The following is a 27,248-nucleotide window of genomic DNA, read 5'->3' as shown; positions in this document are numbered from 1 at the left end:
TACAAAATTTCTTTTATATTCTTCTTAATTTTTTCTTAACATACCTTGAAGTATGTTACCAATCTCTGCAGGTGCCGATGACCTGTCAAAGCTCATGAGGCAAAATCGTCGTCTCATTTCTAGTCTCCTATGCACCATTCTAAATCCAATGAAGGAGTGGCCACCTTTTAGGAGGTGGGGTCTATTTTATTCTGTATATCTCGTAACTGATACGTCTTCAAATTTACCGCTTACTTTATTTTATTCCCCCCCCCGACTTATCTTACGTTATAAAATGTGTCTTAATCAACATTCGTAAATCTCGATATTGTTACAGCCCAAGCAGTTGCTCTTTCATTAATCTTTCCCTCTTCCTTCATTCAAGGTACAACTAGCTTATATCATTAAAACAAAAAGTTTTTTAAGACTGATTTATAGGTTCTTTTGTGCTGCAATACAAAGTGCTGAAACAGCTTCAACGATTCAGAAATCTGTCATGTTAATTTATCCTGGATTTCTTCACACGATGACCGGCAATCCCAAAATGAAGAGCAGTTTGTTATCCTATTTACTCGTAAGGTTTTCTTTTATATTAACATGCCTTGTCTTCCCAGTGGTGCTCAAAATTATGCTAAATTCCCCTACTATAGTGCCATTGTTCATGGCGACGATATTTACTTTAATATGTATTTATACTATGCAACTTTTATATCATTAGGCTAGCTTCTTAAATTGTACCTTATATGCTACAAAATTTAATCTCCTAAATATGCTTTTGAATAAAATTATGCTAGGTATATATATATTTCAAATTTAAGTTAATTTTGTATACTTAACGTTACATTTTTATTCAGAGGTGTTTTTTTTTTTTTTTTTTTTTTTTTTTTTTTTCAGATTTAGACACATACACTCTATTTATTATCTATGAAGGCGCTGCATACGCAAACTATGGAGGCAGAATCTTAACAGAAGTTAGCTTCTCAACTACACTTTGAGTGTTTTGTATTAAGTGGACTCACAATCTTTAATCCCCCATCATTACAACTATTTAGCTTTACCAAATACACTCTCTATACACACTTGGGAGACACTATCTATTGAAAATAAACACAGTCTCCTCCCCTTTTGACTTCACTCATGGACTCAATCGTACTTTTAGAGCAGCTTAAGTCATTCTCTTGCCGCACTGCTCGCAAGTTCTTTAATGACCAAAAACGAATCAATAATCCTGTCATCAGGGTTTATTATTATGATGTAAACGACCCTTCGTATAGTAAAAGACTAATGGCCATACTTGGCAACTTACCAGATTAATGTACCCGTATGCCTTAATTGACATATACTTTGTATTTGTGTAGTATCTTCACTTACATATTTATTATTTTTTGGTATTTATATCATGCATGTACATTATCTTCATTTATTTATATCGGACCTCTGGGTTCACACTTGCCTAATAAGTTATATATATACATAGTATGTCATTTCGCAGGTTGTCACCAGCTCGGCGGCTAACTTCGTAGCTTTCCAGATAGCTTTTCACAACATGTGAGATCTTTGCACGACCTACCTTATTATTAATTTAATTATCGAACACCTTTGACCTCTTGTAACTCCAAAAAATTATATATTAAAACAAAACAAAAAAATTCTCTATCTCATGTAAATATTTTTCGTGTCTACATTTCTTAAATTTATTATGCCTAAGCTATACAAGTTATTTTCCTGTATCATTCGTAAACAATACTATTCTTCGATGTGGGGTAGGCTGTTGGACACAGGCACCGTGGTGCTACACCAAAATTTTCTCTTCCAAAATTTTTAGGAAATTTTCTATTTCTTTTCCTTTTCTTTCTATAGCTTCCCTTTTCCCCCTTCTATATTACTTTTGAATAATTTATTTCAATTTTAATTTGTCCCATCTTTCCTTCATGATCTTTCGAACTGGAACAAAGTCGAGTACGTAGTTCCTTTTTTCTCTCCTCTGAAATAAGCTTCCTTAATACCCTGCTCCGTACAACTTCACTTTCCTGACTACCCCAACAATCGTAAACAACACAATCAGCTCCTTACAGACGAAGAAAGCCAAAGGGCGCGATGGCATCTCGACCAAAACTCTGAAACATCTTCCGATCAGCGCTCTTACCTGCCTAACTAAGATTATCAACAACATTATCAAATTCGCTCATTTTCCTAGCTCATGGAAGCAAGCTATAATAATTATTTTTGCTAAACCGCAACAAAATCCCACCTTCGCACAGAACTATCGCCCTATTAGTTTAGTAAACCATCTTTCTAAAGTTACTGAGAAAATTCTAGTTTTCCACATCCAAAGAATTCACACTTCCATGAATTTTCTCCCAGAAGAACAATTTGGTTTTCGCAATCATCATAGAACTTGTCACCAATTTCTTAGAGTTATCAACATTATCATTGAAGGCTACAACTGCAAGCTTTCGACCAGTGCCATATTCCTCGATATCGCGAAAGCTGTTGACAGGGTATGGCATTGCGGCCTTATTTACAAACTTATCACTCTCAATTTTTCAGATCATTTTATTCGCTTAATAGACTCTTTTCTCAGCAACAGAACATTCAGAATCAAAATCGGTACTGCTTACTCAACCACCAGAGCAATCAAAGCTGGTGTCCCACAGGGATCGTCACTTTCGCCGTACCTTTTTAATATTTATACACAAGACATACCTAAAGACCCTTCTGTTCCTCTTGCACTCTTTGCCGATGACATCGCCATACTTACTAAAGCCTGCACAGCAATCGCCGTAAGAAACCAACTCCAAAACTATCTCATAAAACTGGAAAAATGGCTCACCCTTTGGAGGATTAAAATAAACACTGATAAAACCAAGGCAATAATTTTCCGCAAGGGAAACATGAAATACTATCCTCCACCCCCTGAAATATTTGACGAAGAAATAGCCTGGATTAATGAAACCAAATGCCTTGGAGTCACCCTAGACCAAAAATTTATCTTCAGAACCCACTTCTGCTCCGTAGCACAAAAATTATAAATCACCATAGCTACTATGCGACCTCTTTTTGGTAGAAAAAGCAACTTATCTACTACAAACAAATTAATTTTATATCGCTCCATACTTCGTCCAGCCCTCCTTTATGCAGCTAAAAACAATATTAAACAATTATAAATTCTGCAAAATAAAATTTTACGAGAAATTATGTATGCTCCTTGGTATATTCCAAACACCTACATTCACGCAGTGGATAATCGCACCGACGGTCCGAATAGCCTCTACGTTAGCGCATGCACGCAATCAGCCCAGGTACAAAGGTACAAGCATTTTACGCAGATTTGCAATAAGACAGGCGGGAGCGAGAGTGAGGGTTTTTAACAGTTTCTGCTTATCTTCCTTGCATGCGATTTCTTTGTTAATTAATTTTTAGTTATTGTTACTGAAAGTTACATGTTATTTGTTTGAGATAACTTGACGATGGATGTCACAAAAACAATTTTCTTGCCTTTTGAGGGTGGAAACAAGTTTTCCACATATTTTAAGTTTGAAAGGGCAAAAAAACTGTATGAAAATCAAAATTTTTAATTTAATCGATTAAAGCGAGATCGCAAAATTTCACGAGGGTCATAAACATCGTCAAACGGTATTGTGCAAATATGTTACCTTTGAATGTAAGAAAGGACATATTCATAAACAGTCATCATAAAAAGTTATATTCATATTCATAGAGTTAGATTCTTTTATTTAACATAGGAACTTTTATGCAAACTTAGACCCTAGTCTTATAGCATGAAACTGCTAGAATTTATTATTCAATAATAAAACTTTTTATAAGTTCCAATGCCATATTTCAAAATCAAAGTTATTAATGAAATAAAATCCGATAATACATTTGCGTGTGCAAATTTGTCAACCTAAATCTCTTACATCAAATTATTGTCTTTTTAAATTATATCTCATTATTTATTAAAATTTAATTCACTAACGTGTTTCTATTATTTCAAAGTCCTTTGGAAATATTTTTTGTGTTCTGAAATTGAAGACTATTTCCATATAAAAATTAAACAGGCATACAAAATTGTTAATAACCAGTATTATGTGATAATTGTTAATTTAATAGATTATTCTATTGCTTTTAACTTATTTAATGTTTAAATTTTTTACGCAGACATACTGTGTCTAATTTTTATTACCTTTTTACCTTTTCTCAGACGAAAAATTTCATAGAGGAATGAACAAGAATATTGATTGTGCAAAACACATATTTGAATCTAAATGTATTCTAAGAAGTTTAAAAAATGTAAAAGAGGTTTCAGTCCCGCCCTTCCCCAAAATCAGTCATTTAAACTATTCCAACCGTTTGAGCGAACGAACCGCTGGGGCTTTTTAATATATACACAAATAAAAGAAATGTGTTCCTTCTTTTTATATATTTAAGAAAAGGAACCAACGACTTCATATAACAGGTAGACGGCTCACCCACAGAGAATTCGTCTGCTAGGGTGTCTCCAACATATACCACGTGACTAATGCTCTTGGCGCTCTTGGGGAGTGATAGCTTAGGCTGTTCATCGCCAGTTTGGCCCGCTTTTGATATGGCAGGTAGTGCTTTTTATTTCCGTCTGCTAGCAGTCAGCAGACAACGGCCTCGAATTAGGTTGTTCGATTTTTTACAATTTTATTTAGATATAACTTAACCCCTTTTTTCCTGAATATTTTATCTATATTTTTAATAATCGCTTTAAATTATTTGCACCATTGTTTAAGATGTTTAGGTTAAATAATTTTAGGAAGAAAATCTAAAATAAATAATAAAAAATTGAGATGGAAACTTTAATTTTGAATAACGTTAAAAAATTAATTCCACTACTGTTATAATATTTGAGAAGGTAAAAAAATCTCGTTTAATTTTAAAGCATTGCATCCTAAAGAGAAAAAGAAAATCACATTGTATTATATGTATTTATGCCATTGATTGCCTCTCTTTTCTTGAGATTATATTACTGGAACAAAATAATGCACTCTCTTTTCTTGAGATTATATTACTGGGACAAAATAATGCAATCTTAATTACTGATTTCCACACTCATTTGTATGTCATGGCGGGTATCAATACTTATTAACTATAACAAATATTTTATATTGAATATGTATCAAACGGTAACAAACTTCAACTCAGTATTTATTATTAGAATCAAAACGATATTACAGTTAAAAATTCTCTCACTCTCCTTTTTTTAAAATACTATTTAAAATATGGTAAGTTTTTCACATCACATTTTTTCAATTACAATAAATTTCTAACAGCATCGTAGATGAGACAGAATTATAATCCAGGTTATTTTTATTTTAATTGATTTTATAGAAAATAATGATAAAGCATTGAGCTTTATAAAAGTAATCTGTTTTTTAAAATAATGCAGTTTAACTGTTTATGTTCAATGTTGCATGAATCAAGATCTTCAGCTTTTTTTAAACAAAATAAACATATCGCACAATCTTTTCTCAATAATTTAATGCTAATAATAGCATTTTTCTTTTTTTTTATCGCAGGCAGTAATTGTTTATGAAATCAAAACGCGTACGACTTGGCGAAAAAAAGTTAACGCCAGTTGGCGCAGCTTTCTATTTCAACGAAATACATGGAAAAAACATATAAAATTCAATTATTTGTAAAGGGTGATTCCAGTAAATAGTGTCACAGTATTTAGTACATTTTGATGCTAATAATACATGCTGAAAATGTCATATACGGCGGCAATTTTCTGATACAATATGGCTGAAACTTTCCAACCAATTCAACAGAGATAGTAAAATGACAAAAGTACTGAAAATAAAATAATAAATCATGCAGTTTTAACTTACCTATGAAAGGTTACAAGTCCTCATTTCACGAAACTTTCTTTACATCCGTAGGCGCTACAGCGAATAACCATTTTTACTTAAATTTTATGTAACCAAGCAGAGCAGCAGTCTTTCGTCCCATAGAAAGCAATGTAAAGTATTTCCTGACTTTCGGAATTCGCGCAGCAGTCACGTGACACTAATGTTGGAACCGGTTGAAGGTTGCAATACGCTCTCTACCAGTATACTATCTCGTTGAAAGGAACACATTTCCCTTTCTAATCTTTTGAAAGTCGCTAACGCTTAAAAATGATGAACTAAGTCAGAGTAGTAACCTGCCTTAAAAAAAAAAAAAAAGAAAAAAAGACTCATTACAACAGACTTGGCAGTCCACGGACTTAGGATTCTTCTTTTCAATTCGGTTCAAATGACGGATCCGACAACTGAAAGCTCATGCGTGGTTAATGTTGGTGCGAATAGCTGAAGCGGCTAATCGCACCGCTGGTGCCAATAGCATCGGCCCCCTACATTCACAGAGACCTTCAAATCGAACTTATTCAAGAGTATATTAAACGATTAGCGTTCAACTTCTTTCATTCAATAGAAACCCACAGTAGTAGCCTTATTAGCACTCTCAAAGACACTCCTCGCATCCCGGTAAAAAACATCCCTTGTGACATCCTACCCACATAAGAATTACAACCTTAATTGACTCTAAACTAATTCACGCTAAACTAACTCTGCGATCTGTCACCCGCTGCTACATCTTGTAATGACACTGACCTCCCCTCCCCTCTTTCGCTGCAGCTAGCGGGGACCTGACTCTCTTTCCCCCCTGCCCCACCTTCTACAACACTACTCCTCTTTCTTTTCCTTCCAGATTGTTATCAGAAGTCGAGTAAAAAGATGTTTCTACATCTTTGACACTCGAGAAGAAAATGCGATCTGTGAAATACGAAATTGCCTGCTTTCTATATACCTTTCTTTCTCACCTAAGCTTCATTTTTCGCCCATCGGTGCAGAAAGACTTGGCGGGTGCAAAACAAGACGTCTGTGTGCTTTGAGTCGTGTGTGTAATGGCTTTTGATAAAAAATAGCTATAGTTTACATGTATTTGTGAAGTTCCTCTTAATGCAGAATTTATAATCTAATTATGTTTTCTAAAACTGCTGTTTTTTAGTAATTGAACATAAGACTGAAGATGTATTCGAAGTTTTTAAAATTTCCTGTGCCTTTATTTAAAAATTATATGAAGGACTATGTGAGCTGTAGACTTTTAAATACTGCGGCATCGGAGCATCAAAACATTAAAAAGTTTAAATTAATCAAAAGGCTTGCATCTACTGTTCTGTTTGGTGGGACGTTTGTTGCTGTTTTATTTGCCAGGAAACGGAAAACTTCGAAATCTTTCGATGATGCGAAGTTAGTTTCCGCGAATCCTAATTATCACAAGAATTTTAAACTGTATGAATATAAAGGTTTCATATTACCAACGTTTGTAATGAAGAGTATGGATAATGTGCGGAACTTTAGATGCAGGGATGATGACATATTTGTAGTTTCTTTTCCAAAAACAGGTATTTTTGCCTTACATTATAATAAACTATAATATACATTATAATAAACTGATCATCGAATAATGAAATTGCATAGCTTAAAAAGAACAGTTTTTTTTTAAAGTTGGAAATTGTTTAATATTATTTTAAGAAATACTTGGTAAATGTATACATATTATTTAATTTTAATATCTTGAAAATGAATGAGAACATCTGATGTCAGTGTAAAGAATTTGATAGCTTTAACATATGGAACAGGGTGTTAAAATTTAAAGCATTAGCTTCAGCTAATCTTTGGAATATGGTAACAGGTAGTTTGGCGACATTTTGGTAAGGCGCTAAAGGTTACTAGCCAGGACTTTAGCAGTGTACATGGATAAAGTCGAGAGTGTGCGCAATGCCATTTTTGTGCAATTCTGGGATTTTTTTTAAGTGAAAACAGGTCGACGTGTACATGGATGATACTGTGTATGTGCAATTCCTAAAAACGCGGCAAGCAGTTTGCGATTCTGCACTTTCTCCCAATTTCGCACCTAATCTTCGTCATGATTAAGCATTTTTGTTCCATAAAAGTTCTAGTATAAGCGTAATTCGGTTAGCAGATTGTTGGAAAAAATGTTGAGTTAAAAAAAGAAAAACTTCGTGAAAACAAAATGGCGTCCAAAACAAAACTAGCAGGTTGCTGTAGCAGTGTTGGTCGCCAAATTTTCGCCAAAAAATCGGCAAGTTACCATAATCCGAAGATTAACCTTAGCTTCTTGTGCATTGTGTAAAACTTTACTTTTTTCAGTGGGCTATAGTGACCAAATTTTTGTTTGTTTAAAGTATTTAGTTAAATATTTTAACAGGAATGAACAGAAAAACAAATCGGCAGTGCCCTTCCACATCCTACTGAATATTAAGTAGTAAATTTTAAATGACCTTAGTGGACCAAAATTCTTTGAGCCTTATTTAAGGTAATGAACATGCAGGGCATGTATGCCTCACCTCCAAGGCCAGATTAAGATTTTGGTGTCCCTACATGTGTTTACATGAGTTTTATCTCTATTATTTCTCTCAGTTAGTTTTGATTTAGTTGCACTGTGCACAGGGGCGTAGCTAGAGGGGGGCATCTGTCCCCAGATGCAGAATCCAAGGGGTGCCAAACTGATGTTACGACATTTTAGAATTAAATGTTTTCCATCCTTGGCAAGCAGTAGGGGGTGCGAAATCTTCAGTTGTCCCTGGGCACTGAAAACCCTAGCTACGACTCTGACTGTGCATTCAATGGTAAAACCAGTAATGGGAAATTGTTTGTTGTCTCCTTTCCTTGATGCCTTGAGCACGTGCTTATCTTCCTTAACACCCTTTCCACCTTAAAATTTCCTCTGTATATACAGAAAAAATTTAAAAGGATATATAGGTTACTTCGAACTGTCTTTATTTATACTAGATGACAGCACGACACAAACCTGTCCATACATTTTAGGCATGTTGAGTTTTTAAAAACCTTCATTTTTCAAAGAAATCGTCGAGATTTTTTTTAGAATATAAAAGGAATTGTTTGAAACAAAATGTCTATGCAATTTTTTTGACTGTGTGCTGATCTCTTTATTCTATACAGTCAAAAGTCTTTAATCCAGACTTGTCGGGACTTCGGCGATTCCAGATTATCGGTTTTTCCGGATTATAGATCATCAGTTTAAATCTGGTAAGATGGCATGCAGAAATTATAAAATTAAAAATACTAAACTTTAATTTATGAAATAAAGAGCAATTATGATCTAAAGGGTATCAAAATTTACAAAAAAAAAAAAAAAAAAAAAAGCTTAATATTTATTTGTTTACTTTATTAAACATTTCTTTTAACATGCGCATACGTAAAGCATACATTACGCATAGTCGAAATTAGAAAATTGCAACCAGAAAACTATTTGATGTGTATTCGTGATATTTATAATGACGAGGAATTTGATTTAAATCATATCAAAGGTAGAGTAAATCGAGATGAACTACGTAAGGAATTATAAGCCGAATAAATTTAGTAAGGAATTATAAGCCGAATAAAATAAAAACATCTGCTCTGAAGATAAAGATAGTGCTGACCGATCAACTTCCAGTTCATTTCGCGCTGCGACGTTTCCTTCCCTCCCCCGCAGAGCAGCGTGAAATTGATAAACAGATTTCAGAATGGTTAGAGAAACAAAGGATATGCCTTTATCCATTCTTTGCAGCAATTCCACTTTTTGCTTGATGGACATCGAAACATGCTTTCGCTTTGTAGATCCTTTGGCTGCTCCTGAATCGAAAATTCTTTTTGACATAATCAAAAGTTTACTCTTACTTTTATAAAATTGTTCTAATAGTCTGCAAAAAATGCAGCAGCTTAACCTCCTGCAAATATTAAAGAGTAAGACTTTTAAAAATAAACACAATATTTAAAAATTAAATTAAAATTTTTTTTTTCTAGCTACACTAAACTCGCACTCATTTTAATCACCAAAATAAAGCTCTATGTTTGCCACAAGAAAACATGCAGCTGGAAACCGCAACCAAAGTTTCGCACTCACTTCACTTATGGAAGTTTAACGCAAAACATGCAATGTTGGGATGTGCTTTTTCAAAATGGTGTCACTTGCTTCAAAAAGTACCACCATGAACGAAATATAGACAAAAGTGTTAGTATAATATAAATATCATATGGTCAAGTTACATTTTTTTTTTATGTATATGCATGTAATCATCATATAACCAAGAAAAGCTTTTGGGGAGTTGTAGAGTAGCAGGCCTCCCTGTGGCACATCCTTAGTAATGCTAAATCTGTTACAGCAATCAGAATCTAGTATTTTTTTAATCATAGGCAAAATTTTTTACTCTATTATGCACTTCCCAATGAGCCTACAGAATTAAAACAGTAAATTCTAGCTTTACAAAAATTTTACCTCTGTTTTCCTCTAGGCCTGATTAAACCGCCTACCTTTTTTTTTTATGTTGAAATTCTAACTTTAAAAGGTAACCTGCTGGAAAGGGTTCAGGATTACTCCAGCCCTGCCCCAGTTTCCAGGAAAAGGGTTTTTGGAAAGGACTAAAGTAGAGTGTAACCTCGTGTTTCTCAACACATGGCACACCATTTATGGTGGCCTTTCGAACGACGTAACAGGAGGTAGGGAAAGTGAGAGAAGCTTGGATGTTTACATATGGGGAAAATATATTTCAGGGTACCCATTTGCCAAAAATTGTCGATCTTCTGGTGCCATTCCTGTTTATGTGCAGTGCCCTCCCAAGTAAAATAGCATCCAGAACATAATGCAATAAACATAATTATAGCATAAAAATTTTTCTCAATAAACTTCATTTTAAATCAAAATAAAACAAGGAAATAATATAAAAATGGAAATACATGTTATGTAACCTGTGCAGCACAAAAAGGAAATATCAACTTACCTGATTTAGAAATTTCTTTGTCTACAATGCACATAGAATTCCTTAAAAGCATCCAAAAACTGTTTAAAATTTTCTGAACTAGAATATGTATGCTGCCATCGTGGCATAAATTCACTAAAGTAAAAGTAAAAAGTACTCTTTCTACTTCCGGACAGTCCGTGGTATTTCTTTCAAAAATCCCATTTTATTACACCCCACATTCCTTCCATAGTGTTGATATGAGCTCTCGTTTCCGAATCCTTAAATGCCACTGCATAATTTACTGAGAGGTGAAGTCATTTAAATCTTCATTGACAACCAGTCAATCAATGTTTTCTTTCCCATTCATTCCATATCTTACAGAAACTTCAGGGTAATCTTACTACTGGCAGCTATTTTATGGTGTACAGCACAAAATAATGAATGTACTTCAACCAATATCCAACACAGAAATAAACCCTGAGAAATATTTTCACAGCTTCTGAAATTCGTTATGTGGGTATTTTTAAAATTTTCCATGGAACATTTCTTTTTGAAGAATTTTTAATTCCTATAAATGTCCTTTAATTAGGATTTTTGTATTAAAAGAATGGGAAAGGTATCGTATCCTTTATTTCAGAGTTGTTCATTACAGATATCAGAATGTGTTAGTCTTTCTTCCAGGTATTAAAAATTTCAGTACTATTCTGTTTTGAGGGCCGTAAAAAATCGCCAAATTATTGTTGATGCCAATGCTGCCAAAAAGAATTACGGCAACCCTAATAATTGCGGCAAGAAAGGAAGTGTAATAGTAAATAACTACTTAAGATTGATGTTTTAATTTAGATGAAAGGTTAATTTCATATGTAATACTTTTTTATTATTAAATTTATATGAAAAAGGCTAAACATGACTGAATAGAAGCATAAGAGTAAATAACTATTTCAGATCATTATTATAATTTATATAAAATTGCTAAACATAACTGAATAGATGCCTGCATTGCTATTTCGCTACCAACTTATCGCTAAAGCATAATTTCATCTCGTTGGTTGTTCAAACATAATTTTCTATAATGAATGATGCTTTTTCTTTGAAAATATTCTCGGTAAAGTGCAGAATCGCTCAGTTATTTGTTTGCCGCTTTTTACAAGATTAAAAACAATTGGATTTTTGTCAATTTTCTTTTGCTTTTTAAGTGAAAATAGGTCGATGTGTACATAGATAAAGTCAAGGGTGTGTGCAGTGGCATTTTTGTGCAATTCTAGGATTTTTTTTTAAAGTGAAAATAGGTCGATGTGCACATGGATACCGAGCATGTGCAATTCTTAAAAACGCATCAAGCAGTGGGTGATTCTGCACTGTACCCAAAATTCTATTTCCGACTTTTCATCATGGTCAATTCCCAAATTGTTAAATCCACAGGATATCAAAAAAGGATTTAAAAATTAAACTAGTATTTCAATGTCGTGTTAAGAAATATAGAACTATATAAACTTACGCAATCTGAAATCAATGCGTATGCTAGATTTGGCGCGCTGTTAAATGGGCGTGTTTGCTAGATTTGGCGCTTTTGTGCATACATTTTCGCTGCAATTTTCTTACAGCCCTCAAAACAGAATAGTGCCAAAATTTCAAGCTGCTATTAAAAATTTCTAGAACTGTTGGAAAATAAATTCTGTATTTATTAATTTAATTTTGGCTGCCATATCTTTAAAAATGGTCTAATGTGAATATATTGAGAAATCTTATTGCTCATTAAACTGTCTCCACCTTTCAATAAACTCTGAATAAGAAGGAACATGACTTCTCTTGAAACATTTCTCATGTGTTTTGATAATACTTTGTCTGTAGATGTTAATGTTATATTTTCAGTCATTCATATTCTGTTCAGTATTATATCATTACATTAGTGCTGGAGCAATTTTTTTTTTTTTTTTTTTTTTTACAAAATACCACATGCCTGGAAAAATGGCTTGCTCCATTTCTCGCCAATTTTAGTAAATGCATAATGTATTAAAAATGAAATCTTATAATTCTTGTTGAATGTTAAATACAGTTTCAAAACATCATTCTTTTGGTTTTGTTTTCAACTTGAGGAGCCAGGCAAAATTTAGGAAGCTAAGTCAAGTGAATTGGGAGGATGGGAAATAGCAGCCATTTTGTTTTTTGCCAAAGGTATTGTTACAGTGAAGGAGCTAGTTGTCATTACAGCAAGGCCTTTCTCATCACACATCTTCTGTTAAGCACCTCAAGACATCTTTTTAATCACTTAACAGTTTTGCCTGAGCACTATTCGGGTGCTGCGAAATGGGCCTTCCCTGATTTGCTAGTACTCTGCTTGGGCAATATACTCTCCTACACCAGTCTGCTGGTTTGCCCAGCTTTTTCTTTTTTATACTTACTTTGCAGTGTTTCTAATAAATGTCTCTAGTAGTTCAGGAGACACTAGATTGTAAAACCAGTTCAAGGACAGGATTTACTGCTTTTTGTTTAGACTTTGTATGGTGCTCAAAAGGAAGTGATAGTGGAAAACATGTCAGGGAAGAAACCAGATATTTTTGTTAACTTTTTGATATTGGACTGTGCTTATCTCCATGTTTTAAAATATATCATACCAAAGCTGAAAAGAAATAAAAATATACATACGTAAAAAAAATACATCTTTTATTCTAGCATTTATCTTCTGTAATGTTCCAGTTTCACACCTTCATCCAAAAGAAAAAAAAAAAAAAAAAAAAAAAAAAAAAAAAAAAGGAGGGGGGCAGCTTTAAGTAAAAAATTCTATACTTTTGCAGTAATAAAAAATTATCATAAATTAATACATGCAATACCTGAACTACTTTGACAGCTAATTTAAATTCGTATAATCAATTTGCATACAAAATTGTTTTTAAAAAATATGCTTATTTTTGGTCACAGTATGGGAGGAAAATTAAACTGGTAAGTGGTTAAAAGTTGAAGTTGACCATAACATTGAAAAAGGAACAAACTGGCATTAAACAAATCCCTTGATTAAGACACAATAACACGCCGAACAAATACTAATTCAGAAGTCAAACAACAAAAATCAGCGTTATATTTTCAAAATTTTTGCAGGACTAGTTTCGATGGTTTTACCGAACCACCATCCTCAGCTGCAAAACCGCCAATGAACAAGATAGGAAATAATGATTAGATAAGATAAGAAAGCCTGGACACGAATAAGCAAGTGATGCCATCTTGTTGATGAAACCAGAACTAAAACATAATTTCTTTAAAAGCCGAAGGCAAAGATGGTTTGGAATTAGGATCGTTAACTAGAACAGAAAGATTTTTTTGAATGTGAAATGCCTCTAAAAAATCCAGTTCTCCAATGGAAGATGTTTTTTGAATAATTTTGGCAGCAGAAAAATTGAAAATGTGATTTTCGGACCAACAGTGTTGAGCAACAGAAGACTTCTGTGTTTCCTTTTTTCTAACATATGCCTCATGTTCCTTGATGTGAAATTTTAAGGCTCTCTTAGTTTGGCCAATGTAAATTAAACCACACTGCAAGGAATCCTATAAATACCCCAGGAATTCATATCTGGAATGGGGTCCTTGAGTATGGAACTTGGAATTTTATTGATGGGAGAATAAACAACCCGAAAGTTAAATTTCTGCAAATTATGTGCACCTTTATAGCTAATTGATGGAAAGAAGGGAATGACAACAGAATTTTTATAATCTCCTAAAACAAGAGTGTGCCTTTTAGTGTGTTGAGATGAGAATTTTTTAACTGCTTGATTAATAATGTTGCGTGAAAAGCCCCTGTCAATAGCTATTGCTTTTAAATAATTTAGTTCTTCATCAAGGGATAGTTTGGAGGAGCAAACTTGAAGAGCACGGAAAACATAGGAATAAAAATGAAGCTAACTTTTGTTTAGTCGTATGGCATGATTTAAAGTGTGGTGGAAGGCAAACCGATGAAGGTTTATGCTAAACCATAGTACTGAAGTTGGATGTGTTACGTGTGACCAGAATGTCAAGAAACGGAAGAGAATTGCAAGTCTCAAGTTCAAAAGTGAACTGAATAGCAGGATCAATAGAATTCATTGTTGAAAGAACTTTACTTAAATCATCTTTATTACCTTCAAACAGGGTAAAAGTATCGTCTACGTAATGGAACCATGCAGGGAAGTTTAAAGTTTCAAACAATTTTGATTCATAATAATGCATGTAGATATCAGACAGGATGGGACTGAGGGGGCTTCCCATGGCTAATCCCTCAGTTTGCTTGTAATATTTATTTTGGAAAAACAAATGTGTTTGTTTCAAACAGAGTTGAGTGAGAGAAATTAGCTCATCAATTTCGATGCAAGAGAAATGAAATTTGCGAGGTCTGGTTTCTAGACATCTTAATGCACCCTCCACTGGAACATTGGTGAATAATGATTTTACATCAAAAGAAACCATGAGTAAATTTCTAGAAGAAATGTTTTTAACCATTTTTACAAACTCTATTGAATTTTTTATGGTGTAAATGTTATTGTCTAATAGATTTGAACGTCTAGAAACTAAATATTTAGCTAATGGATACGGGGCAGTACCTAAATGTGATACAATAGGGCAGAAAGGAATACCACTTTTATGAATTTTGGGAAGAGCATATAATCTGGCACAATTCGCAACAGATGGGATAAGCGAATGTTTTAAGATTTGATCACAGTTTTTATTTTTGACAGATCCGAAGGTGAAGGATCTTTAGAGATTGGATTATATGGTCCTTTGTTTAAGAGTTTAGTGACACCATCGATGTAAGTGTTCTTATCCATGACGACTATCTGGCCACCTTTGTCAGCCGTTGAAATGATAATATCCGGCTTAGAATGAATTTCGCGCATTGTAACTCTCTCACATTTAGATTTGGTTTCAAAGGTTTATTATTGAATTTCACATTATGAGCTATAAGATGCCTAATCATTTCTTTCTGTGAATCTGAAACTTTACTGAACTTGAAAGCTCTTTCGATAGGAGCCAAAATCTTTGGAATCGAGGGTTTACAGGTTTGTGAGAAGTTAAAATTATATTTTAGAATTCTCTCTTGTTCTTCTGAAAGACTAACATTAGAAATATTAACTGTTGGTTTGATGTTTACAATGGGAAGATTTTTTGAACTACTTGAACTGGAAGACTGTAAAAGAAGTTTTTCGAATTTAACTGCAAGGGTGTTTTTATGACGGTTAACTGCATTCTCCGTTCTAGACCAAGACTTTTGTTCAAGAGCATTAGCGAGTTCCAGATGAAGCTTATAGAGTTCATGTTCAATTTTGGACAATTGTTGACGTGTATCCCTTATGATGGACCGAAGTAAGGCAAGCTTGCAATTTAACAGAATTTTTGAAACGCGACTGGAAGGTTTTTGATTAGATTAGATTTGAATAAAATTGGGGATCAATTTTTTACATTTACATTTAAGTAAAAAGTCAAGATGATTCAGGAATTTTTGCCGTTTTAGGCGTAATTTAGTGAAACGATTAACGGATGAAGGCATGATAAACAATGCAGAAATCAAACTAAATTAACTAAGCAATAATAAAGCACACACAAAACAGCAGAAAAATCCCTCACTGAAACGAATAGAAAACAAAATGTTTGTAACCAAAATGCATGAAATGAGACAAGCAAAACACAATATCCAAATTTGGATATTGGATATTGTGCTTTGTGTGGAGGAAACAGTCAAGACTTCACCTGTGCAACCTATTAAAGATGTACAAGTTGAGCACACTCTGCACATTGTTGGCAGCAAAAGAGAACAAGTGGTATCATTATGATTAGAAGATTGCATTATAAGTTAAACAGAACTGCCATTTCTTACTGCTTCTTACTTAGCAATATAAATAGTTTTAAATCAATCTTACTGAACAGCTCTTTTAGCGTTGATTCTTACTTGAGAAAAAGAGGAAACACTTTCACATGTGTTAATGACTGTTAATTGATCCAAAATTAGTTTGTTCCCCTTGAAAAGTCAACTAATTTCCAGTGATAATTACTTTGTTTTTTTCACTTTTGCTTATAATTATCCTATTTTAATAATTCAGTTTTAAATATGCTAACAAGTAAATTCATTTCAATCAAATTCTAATTTAACTACGTTCTTTTCAGAGGAGATAACATATAATCTACTAGAAAATATATGTAGATTAATATGTATAGTTCAATGTAGTGCAAAGGCTGATTTATTTCCAGTATTTTTGCTTCCCCCTAACAGGTGATAATACAGTTTGCACCTTGTATAAATTAAACATATTAATAATTCAAAGCAAAGTATACTTTTATATAGTTCTTGCTAGTGAGAACATTATAGCTACTACAACCTAAAGAAATCAGCACTTTACTCATATATAGCTGTCTTTGTGGTTTATGTTTGGTCTGGCCTTGTAGGAATGTCGTAATATTCTGCTGTCATTTGGGTTTTATTTATTGTTAATTGTGAATGAAACAAAAAGATTTGTCATATATTAGTAATAACTATAATAAGATGCTATTATTATGTTTATCATTTTTTTCTTATATAAAAACTTCAGGTATTTTCAGAGAAAAGGCTTTATAAATATCTGTCATTTTACATTTTTGGGGCATGGTTAAAGTTTCCATCCTCCTCATGTAGGTTAGTATCTTTATATTTTGCAGTTTAGAGAAGCATAAAATTATATAATTTTATATGGCTTTATAATATACTTGTGATTAATAACAATTCTTTTAATGTTTTTTGTTATTTTCTATAACTTTGCAGGTTCTACTTGGCTTCAAGAAATAGTTTATTGCATTCTTAAAGGATTTGATGAATCTGCATCTAAAAGTATTGAAGAAAGATTTCCATACTTAGAATTTATATATCCTGGTTTATCATTTATAGAAAAAATTCCTGAGCAGCGTTTAATTAAAACTCACTTACCGTATTCTCTTTTACCTGAAGATGTTCACAAGAAAAAACCAAAAGTAAGAACTCCTTTTAATGTAGACTATTTTAATGAATTATATGATTCAGTGGCAGGCAATTATTTTATGATTTATGATGGTTGGATAATTTTTTTCGCGGTAGCGGGTTGGGGCTAAATTCATGAAACTGTCTCAGCTGTAGTGTGAAAAGTTATTTTTAAGTGTTTCATCATGCGCACTTTATTCCAGTGACCTCAAACTGCCAGCCCTGGAAGCAATTTTATGTGGCACACATGAATACATTTCATTTATCTATTTGTTGCAAGTATGGTGTAGCAAAGATTTTAATTATTTGAACCAGATAGATTTTTACCATATAGTTTAATTTTATGCCCTAAGGCCATTCGCGGTAATTAAGTCAATTAGGATGCAATCACACCGCTCATCCGAAGGCGAAAATATAGAAAAGGAAGTCAAGGGTTAAATTCATCAATTCTAATGAAAATGCACTAGCGAAGTAAAGCACTGCGGTTTTACATAATTTCCGAGTAAGCTATTCTTACGAATTGAAATAATTCTTGCATTTAAACTTGTATTCCATATTAAGATTTAACTTGAAATTAATATAGATAATTACTGAGAGAATTAGATTTTTGTAGCGTAGTTTACGTGAAAGAATAGTAAATTCTTAAATTAATGTCCTTTTACAAATTCATTTTGTTTATTTTTTGTATTTTTACAAAATTTTAAACGATATTAAAATCTTTATGCCTTTAAAATAAAAAATTCTTAGTTCATTTGTTAACATTTTTTATGTGTATACTGTGTGTTGTTGCCAATAACGCCAGCAAAATGGAAAAGTACTGATTTATGCATATCATAACAAGAACATTTGTAGTCTGCTATAAACCAAAACCTGGATAAATTGAAAACAGAAATGGCTGTCATTAAAACAGCATTTATCAAACTGTGTAAAGAAATTTAACGTCTTTTAACCAATGAGAAGTGTGAGCTGATCAATGTCAAAGCAAAGTTTATTATTCTTGACTTTGAGTATCAGGAACTTTATGCAGATGTGTTCATTTGATGATTATATTAAGCAAGTGTTTCTCAAACTTTTCCAAAGGGACTTTCCACTTTTATAAATTCAAATGTTCTGTGGACCACCTTACTCTTGTCTCCTTCAAAAGCAGTTTTTTTATCATGTGTTAATACCAGTGTAGTAATATTTTTAAAATACAACTAATTAAAATTCATTTAATTTTATATTGGTATGAAGTTAATAAAATAAAATTTATGTTTTTAATAATTCAAGGCTATTAGAGTTTGGATAATATTTATTTTATTAATTCAAAATTAATATTGGTACTCACACAAACAAGATGGATGAACCTGCCAATTCTTTGTTAGCTGTTCTGTGTTTGGATGTATACTGGTAAGAAGCAACATAGCCATAGTGCTTTAAATTGTTCTTTTATTGCTAAGACTAGAGTGGGCAGCCCTTAGGTAGAATTATTGGTTGTAAATGATAAATAATAATAAATTTCATAAAATGTTAATCTTGGGAGAAAACGTGATAGAGGATTGATTGCCTTGTGTAATTTGCAAACTGTGATATTTTCCGCTACAATGTGGCATATGAGGTTAAACTGAATTTTATTTTTTGTCCGTTTTGAAAATCTAGAAGGGCCACAAAGGAAGCTTTGAGGTTCGGACATTGAGAAATGTTGTTTTAAACATACTGGTCATATACAAAATTAAAATACGAGTGCTTATTGAGCTTTGGACTGATCAAACACTACTTTCTTTAGATCAAAAGAGTGTTTTTGGAATGGACTATTACACACAAGGCAAAGTTTCATCATAAATTTGACAACAGAAGAAATATTTATGGTCATGCGGTTGGCTATGTGAATTGTGAAGATGGATATTAGGCATATAGCTTGCTCATAAATGTCCTTTATTTTTTTACAAATGCTGGTTATAGACATATACTTCCAATGAAAAAATTCTTCAAGTAAAGAAAATATTCATGTTATGGCATTTTTAAATTAAAAAAAAATCATTGTTATAAAAATTACAAAATCTAACATATATGACCCTCACAGTCCCTCAAGTTATATTTAGTCAAATTTTATACTCATCATAAGAAATAAATACATTAAACATCACTTCCAAATGATGATATTTGACCAACTTATTTCATTCTAAAGATGGAGACCATATTCAGGGCCTATACACAAACTGAACAGCAAAGTATATGCATTTATACATTACTTGAAACATCAGTTTAAGGAAAAAATTCCAATAATAATAGACTAAGTGATAAGTATACCATCATGAAGAATGTGGATTGGTATAGTTTTTTTAAAAAAGGAGATTGCAGGTACCCCTTGCATTTATGAGTACCCCTTGGCGAAAATTGGCGGTACATGGATACCGAGTTTGTGCAATTCTTTGACTTGCTATTTCCGCTTTGTTAGCGCTACTCAAAGCCAAAATAGCAAGACAAAGAATTGCACAAAATTGGTATCCATGTACACATCGACCTATTTTCACTTAAAAAAAACATCAGAGAATTGCACAAACTTGCCATTGTGCACTCACTTGATTTATCCATGTACACATTGACCTATTTTCACTTAAAAAAAATCAGAGAATTGCACAAACTAGGCATTGCGCACTCCTTTGACTTTGTCCATGTAGACATCAAACTATTCACTTAAAAGCCAACAAAAAATATATAGTCTCAATAAATAGCATTTTAAATCAAACAATGAAATAACGGTACTTTTCCGTTTTGCCGACGCAAGCGATAAAGTCGCCAATAATGGTACAACCGATGCCAAACGGAATATTCTCGCTGGTAACCTTCTACGCATCATTTTCAAAACAAGTCGCAGCTTTTTCTTATCAGATTGATTGTTTCTTTCAATACTGGCATATAGAATAAATAGAATTTTTATCAGATAGTTCAGTTTTATGTCTAAGGCCATTTTTGGTAATTATGTCAATTAGGATGCAATCACAGCGCTTACCCGAAGCCGAAAATATAGAAAAGGTAAAGTCAAGGGTTAAATTCATCCATTCTAATGAGAATGCATTAGCGAAGTAAAGCACTGCAGTTTTACATAATTTCTGAGTAAGCTATTCGTACGAATTGAAATATTTCTTGCATTTAAACTTGTGTTCCAAATTAAGATTTAACTTGAAATTAATTTAGATAATTACTGAGAGCAATAGATTTTTGTAGAGTAGTTTACATGAGTTGAGATCGCTTGGGGTCACGTGATATGAACCGGCGAATCAGGATGTTGAACCATGAAAGCATAGTAAATTCTTAAATTAATGTCTTTTTACAAATTTATTGTCTTTATTTATTGGCTTTTTATAAAATTTTAAGCGCTATTAAAATGTTTACGCCTTCTTTTTTTAAAAGAATTCTTAGAACTAACATTTTTTATGTGTATACTGTATGTTGTCGCCAATAAAGTCTGCTTGGCGAGATTTGCGCCGGCGAAACGGAAAAGTACCGAAATAACATAAAAAAGGAATCCATCTTTGCACTACACAAAGGAAATATCCACTTGCCTTATTTGCAAATTAGCATGTCTTCAGTCAAACAAAATTCCTAAAATTATCTGAACTTGAATCTGTATACTGGCGTCGCCACATAAATTCACAGAAGAGTAAAAAATATCTTCCGTAGTGCCATTATCATCCAACGTTCAACTATACGCATTTCCTTCCTACAAGCAGGACACTTAATAATGGCTACTAAGTAAACATTTATTTACGCACCAGTCAAGTAATACTGTTTTCTCCTTTCTTTCCAAATCGTACAGAAACTTCAAATTAAACTTACTGCATTCAGCCATTTTACCGTCTAAACAAAAGCAAGCAAGATACTTCCTAACTAACACACACCACAAGCCCTTACAAATTTACTAAAGTCATGCAACCAATTATGTCATAATAGGGTTTCCATAACATTCAACTACTCAGGCTACCATAAATGAAATAACAACTTCGCGATAATACAAGGGGTACCCTTCTCTCTACTCTAGCAAGGAGATTTTATTTCCTATAGGATTCATGTTCAAGAAAATAGTAGTAGGCTGCATTATTGGCCTATACCCAATTTGAAACATTATTTGCATAACTTAAAAGTACTTCTAGTTTAATAAAATTTTTTGTATGACTATTTGGTTATGATTTTAAAGTAATAAACTCCATAAGATTATTAACAATGCCCTTCTTAGAATCTGATAACTTACAAATTACATGCATGAAAATTCTTTTGGCATGTCATATGTAACAAAATAATAAATTAAAGAATATTACATGCTAGTAAATCACAAAAGAATATAAGACTAAAGAAAAAAGAATCAACCTTGAATTATTCTAATTTTTTTTAATGAACTTATGATGAAAAGCTGCAAAAGATGACAAAAACCATGAATTTTTTAAATATTATCATAATGAGGTCAAACTTTGTGTGTTTTAACTTTTAGAATGAGTTTAAACTAACTAAATATCATTATAGGGACTGAAAGAGAGTTATAAAATTTCATAATTTATGTAAAATTGATTTTTTAAATGGATGCCAAAACATGAATATTTGCATTTAACATTTTTTTTATTAAGTGGAAGCATATGTCTATGATTAACAGTTGCAAAAATTATCACCACATGAAGACATTTATGAAAACAGTGTATATTCCATCCATGCATATCTTACGTTAAACCTGAACATATCTGTACAGTGTGTAACATTGTGGCAACAAATGATTCTAGATGCGAAATCCATCTTTTACAAATTTTATTAATTCATTTTTTTTTTACGATTTGTTGCTAATGCTATAGTTGCATACAAGCAGTTAATTTTGAAAGTATTTGTGTAGTTACATGACTGTTGTGTTAGCTGTTATGCATCTTTTCATGTTAATCTCAGAACAAATTACCTATGGATGTGAAGCTACTATTATATTTAATACCCTAAAAAAATTTGATCTCTTTGCCACTGTTCATTGTAGCAAAATAAATAATATTTTAGGCACATTATGTATGAAATGTTTCCCTCTCATAAATGTTTTATATTTCTTTCTAACTTATTAAATAAACATTAATAATCTGCAAGTTTGCAATGCAAGAACAGAGTGTCCTCTTTGCATGTATATCTTTCAATTTCAAATTTTCTTTTATGTTATTATTTTGCATATTTTGTCAACTGTCATATTGACAGTACATTAATTATTTCAAAATATTCATTTTTACTTTAGATTTTATATATCATGAGAAACCCAAAAGATGTTGTAGTTTCTTACTATCATTTTGTTCGGATGATGACTGTGTCAAATTATGTGGGGGACTTTGAAACTTTCCTCCATGATTTTCTTGATGACAAAAGTAAGCATACTACGTGCATTTTTAAATGTACATAACTGAAATAATTTGACATCATAATATAATTACCATGCACAACTCCAAATTTAAGCTTGCAGGGAGAAGTGATTTTTAGCATGATTATTTTGCTGTCATATTTTTGGCAAATGAAGATCTGAGGGGGGAAATGATTTATATAATTTTTTTGTAAATGGCCTCAGAATATCCTTTGGATAAAGTGCATTTTCATTTGCACCGTGCCGTGAACATTTAAAACTGCCAAATTTGAGAATCAGAAAATCCACGTCGTGTAGAGGTTCCGTTGCATTCACCAAAAATAACAGCATGGTGTGGATTTCCTGCATGATTTATTTTCAGTTAATACTTCTTCAAGGATTAAGGTCTACAGGTCCAGTTACATGCTTGACCACTGTTAAAGAATTATATTCTGGCTCTGCAAGCACATCATTGCTTTGCAAGCTCAATCTTTATACAAGATGGACCTGCTGCGCACATTGCATGATAAAAGAATGTTCTTAAAAATCATTTTTCAGAACATGTCATCAGCTGACACTTTCGTAATGTGTGGCCTTCCCAATCCCCAGACATCAATCCACCCAATTTTTTGCTTTGAGGGCATTTGAAACATCTGGCAGTTATTACAATCCAAGAACTTTATTTGATCTTAACCCTTTGAGAGATGGTATATAAAATAATTAAAATTGTGGTAAACTTTTGCATTAATTATAACTTAGGACCCTAAGGACACAAAATTGAGACTTGAAAAAAATCTAGAGCGAAATCCCGATTTTTGAGAGCGGGTATATATTTTATACCGTTGCCTCTCTAAGACATTTTTTCCAGGTAGCTGCCAATTGTTAATTTTTGTTTTTTAAATTAATTTATAAGTTTTGTGAGCTGCAAAATGCAAGTAATTTATACTGGGTTTGATTCCCAGTAACAAAATGGCTGGTTGCATCCAGTAAACCTGTAATGTTTTAATTTTGTTCTAAGTTGTAATGTTTCTTACAATCAATTTATTCTATGAGTGTAACTAAAATTGGTTTATAAAGATGTTAATAATACTTTTAGCTTTCATTGTTTAAATTATTCACTTTCTTGAGTGCTTTCTTTCTTCATATATTGGTGCCTTTAAACCAGTATTGTCAGTCACTGTATTTTTGAACACATCAGCTAATGAATCAAATGGTTTATCTGTTTACTTTAGCTACGCTACATAATTTTTATTAGGTAGAGCATAGTTCTCAGTGTGCTGCAGGAGTAAAGTCTTTGTACTCTTTAATATAATTTTAAAGATACGATTAATTAAATTTGTTCTGCTGCTAAGGAAAACAAAAGACCGAAAAAAAAAAAGCACTGCTAGGAACCTAAGGTTGTGTAGATTTTAGATCATGAATAAAAAATCTCAAGATAACAAAAAAAAAAAAAAAAAAAAGGTGGATAATAAAAATAAATCAGTCAAAATGCATAAAAGCAAATAATTTCTGACTTTTTATTAGGATAAATTATTTAATTTTAAATTATTATTAATGATTTATGATAGATTTAAATTGTACATTATAATTTTATGCAAAAAGGCAACCGTTTCAAAAAAAAATTTTTTAGTATTTTTCAGACATCTTCTTCCTACATTAGCTTCATTAGGATGTTTTAAAATAAGCTAATTTCCTTCAAATTACACATAGTCATTATTTCCTCTACAGTCACATAATTTTATTATTCTAATTTTTTCCCCGACTATTACTTGTAGGAAAATCATGATTTTAAGCAGAATTTATTCTAAATATGATGAAAATGTATTAATATTTATAGCTCTAGTTGTGATAAAAGTTAAAAATTCTGGTATTTTTTGGTGTAAGAGTCATTGCCAAATAATGTTGATGTTAATATAGCTAATCGAATCGTGAAAGCAACTTTTTCGATATGTTCAAGATGCATTGCTAGTCCAAAAATATAATCATCATTATCTGAGTATTTGCCATGGATAGTTCCTTTCCTTAAAAGAATTCTTCATTATCTAGCAACTGCCAGATTGTAAAATTTACCTCAGTTTTGTTATTATCTCGCATGAGAAGTATCTCCAGCTCGAAACACTCCAAATCAGAATGTTTGGTGCAGGTCATAGTTTAAGGCATTTTTGAACATTTTGGCCCCATTAACTGAAGTTTACCAAAATCCATGGCACTGCAGTCTTATTCAATTAAAACAAAAGCCAATTAAACTTATCTAGCTATATGTACAAGTTTAGCACTTTTGGGGCAAATATTTTTTAACCAACAGTTATAAAAGTGCTATTCCGCAGATAGCTTCAATACTGAATGAGAAAACTTGCCCCACAGAATCGCCACTTTTGACATTTAGTAGGTTACATGTATTCATCTTTTGGTGAATTTTAGGTTAACAAAATTTTAATTTTCGGTTGTACACCATTAGAAGACCAAAACTTAATTTGTAATTTTTATTCATATTTTATGGGTAAGAATTTTGTTAGTAATTATTGCTGATTTTATCTTTTGCTGTAATTATAATTAATTAATTAATAATAAAACTCAATAATAATTAAGAAGGTATTTTTTCAAATATGATATACTAGATTTAAAAAGTTCGTATTAGGACATTGTTCATGGATACTGCATTAATATGTTTTTCTTCTTTTTTTTTTAAGACTGATTCCTCCATTTTAGTTCAATGAAATCTTTTTATATAGTACCCTATGGTCCAGTCTGGAAGCACTATTCCGAAATGTGGGAACACAGAAATGATGAAAATGTTCTCATATTATTTTATGAGGATTTTCAGAAGGTATTTTTTCAAATATTTTTATGTTTTCAAATGTAGGTAACAGAAGTAATTTCTAGCCTTTCTCTGTGAATTGTACACTTAATAAAAAAATAATTACTTTTAGGATATTCATGAAAGCATTAAAAGAATTGCTGAATTTCTTAATAAGGATTTGACTGAACAAGAAATTTTTGCTATAGCTAATCATTGTTCTTTCCATAACATGCGTCGCAATCCAAGTGTGAATTATCAACATTGGGATGATTTAGGTATACGAAAACAAACTGAAGCAAAGTTTATGAGAAAAGGTATAATAGTTTTTATCTTATATAACAAAATCATGAAATTATTATAGCATGTACGTTTAATGTTGCATTTTTAAGTGGGCATCTTTTTTAGTATTGCATTATTAATACTTAAATTTTATACTTATTCTAGGTGAGGTTGGCGACTGGAAGAATTATCTCAATCCAGAGACAAACCATATCATGGATTTATGGATTAACGAGCATTTTAAAAAGATTTCTTCTTTATTTTTATATGATATCCGTAAGCCTCTTTAGCAACAGTGTGCAGAAATTTTAGAAATTAACTTTCATAGAATGAAGTTTAAAAATATAGTTCTTGGCATTTGTAGCACTTTTGCGTTAAAATTATTTGAAATCATCATTTATAAGTATAGAAAGCAATCAGAAGGTGTTTAATGTATTTGCTATGCTTACATGTCATATTGTAAAGCAAACTTTTAGGGCCAAATTTTTGTGTATATTACCTAAAATTAATTGCATGCTTAGGTATAAAGTTCCTCTATAAAAATTTTCCGTTTCATATGAATTTTATAAATTTATAATCATAAAGAAATGTAAGCTAGTTTTTTTTTTCTGTTTTCAGTCACTGTGTTTGTTCATCCTCCTAAATAATAATATGCATTTTGTAATGTGGGTCATACAAAATATTTCCATTAAGTTGCACTTACTTCAATTTTCTGTATTGTTTATTCATACTTGAAACATTCGGCATTATTTCTTAAGTGCCTCATTCATCTAATAATATCAGTAGAAATGTGATTTGTGATGCATTATATATAATGTTTGAGACTGTGGGAATGAATAGTAAAAGGATTGTTGTTGGATTTTGAATTATCTTTTTTTCTTTCTTCCGTAAATGAAGTTTTGTTTTTTAGCTATTATGTAAGGAGTGCTTCATAACTGATATATTCATTTATACCATAATGAATACTAAAATATATCATGATAAGCTGAATGAAAAGATATTTGCTGAATTGTGCCCTTTAGTATACTTAATGGACATATTTTCTAACGGGATGATGCCAATACCTATGCCAGTATTCAACAGAATTACAATGTGAAGACATGAATGTTGTATTTTAATAGACTTCCCA

The 27,248-nt window shown here is 32.0% G+C and overlaps 1 protein-coding gene across 1 annotated transcript; it reads left to right on the top strand.

Annotated features, from left to right (window-relative positions):
* The first annotated feature begins 6,847 nt into the window (after positions 1–6,847).
* Positions 6,848–26,978, top strand: LOC118199689 (amine sulfotransferase-like). Its single transcript, XM_035371596.2, has 6 exons — positions 6,848–7,393; positions 17,514–17,719; positions 22,942–23,068; positions 25,773–25,867; positions 25,971–26,154; positions 26,285–26,978. Exons 1-6 carry the CDS (start codon positions 7,018–7,020, stop codon positions 26,407–26,409), a joined length of 1,113 nt encoding a protein of 370 aa, XP_035227487.1. The 5' UTR covers positions 6,848–7,017; the 3' UTR covers positions 26,410–26,978.
* Positions 26,979–27,248: the final 270 nt, after the last annotated feature.

This window comes from Stegodyphus dumicola, chromosome X2 (genome assembly GCF_044657685.1).
Source record: "Stegodyphus dumicola isolate Sdum_Otavi_A_Nest chromosome X2, ASM4465768v1".
NCBI lineage: Eukaryota > Metazoa > Arthropoda > Arachnida > Araneae > Eresidae > Stegodyphus > Stegodyphus dumicola.
This window is presented reverse-complemented; position numbering and strand designations above follow the sequence as displayed.

Bases quoted from the DNA above. Each gene is read 5' to 3' on its own strand.
- LOC118199689 (XM_035371596.2), top strand. From the start codon at position 7,018: ATGTATTCGAAGTTTTTAAAATTTCCTGTGCCTTTATTTAAAAATTAT. The intron at 7,394-17,513 runs GTATTTTTGCCT...ATAACTTTGCAG, and splicing joins AGTTTCTTTTCCAAAAACAG to GTTCTACTTGGCTTCAAGAA. The intron at 17,720-22,941 runs GTAAGAACTCCT...TTTTTACTTTAG, and splicing joins TTCACAAGAAAAAACCAAAA to ATTTTATATATCATGAGAAA.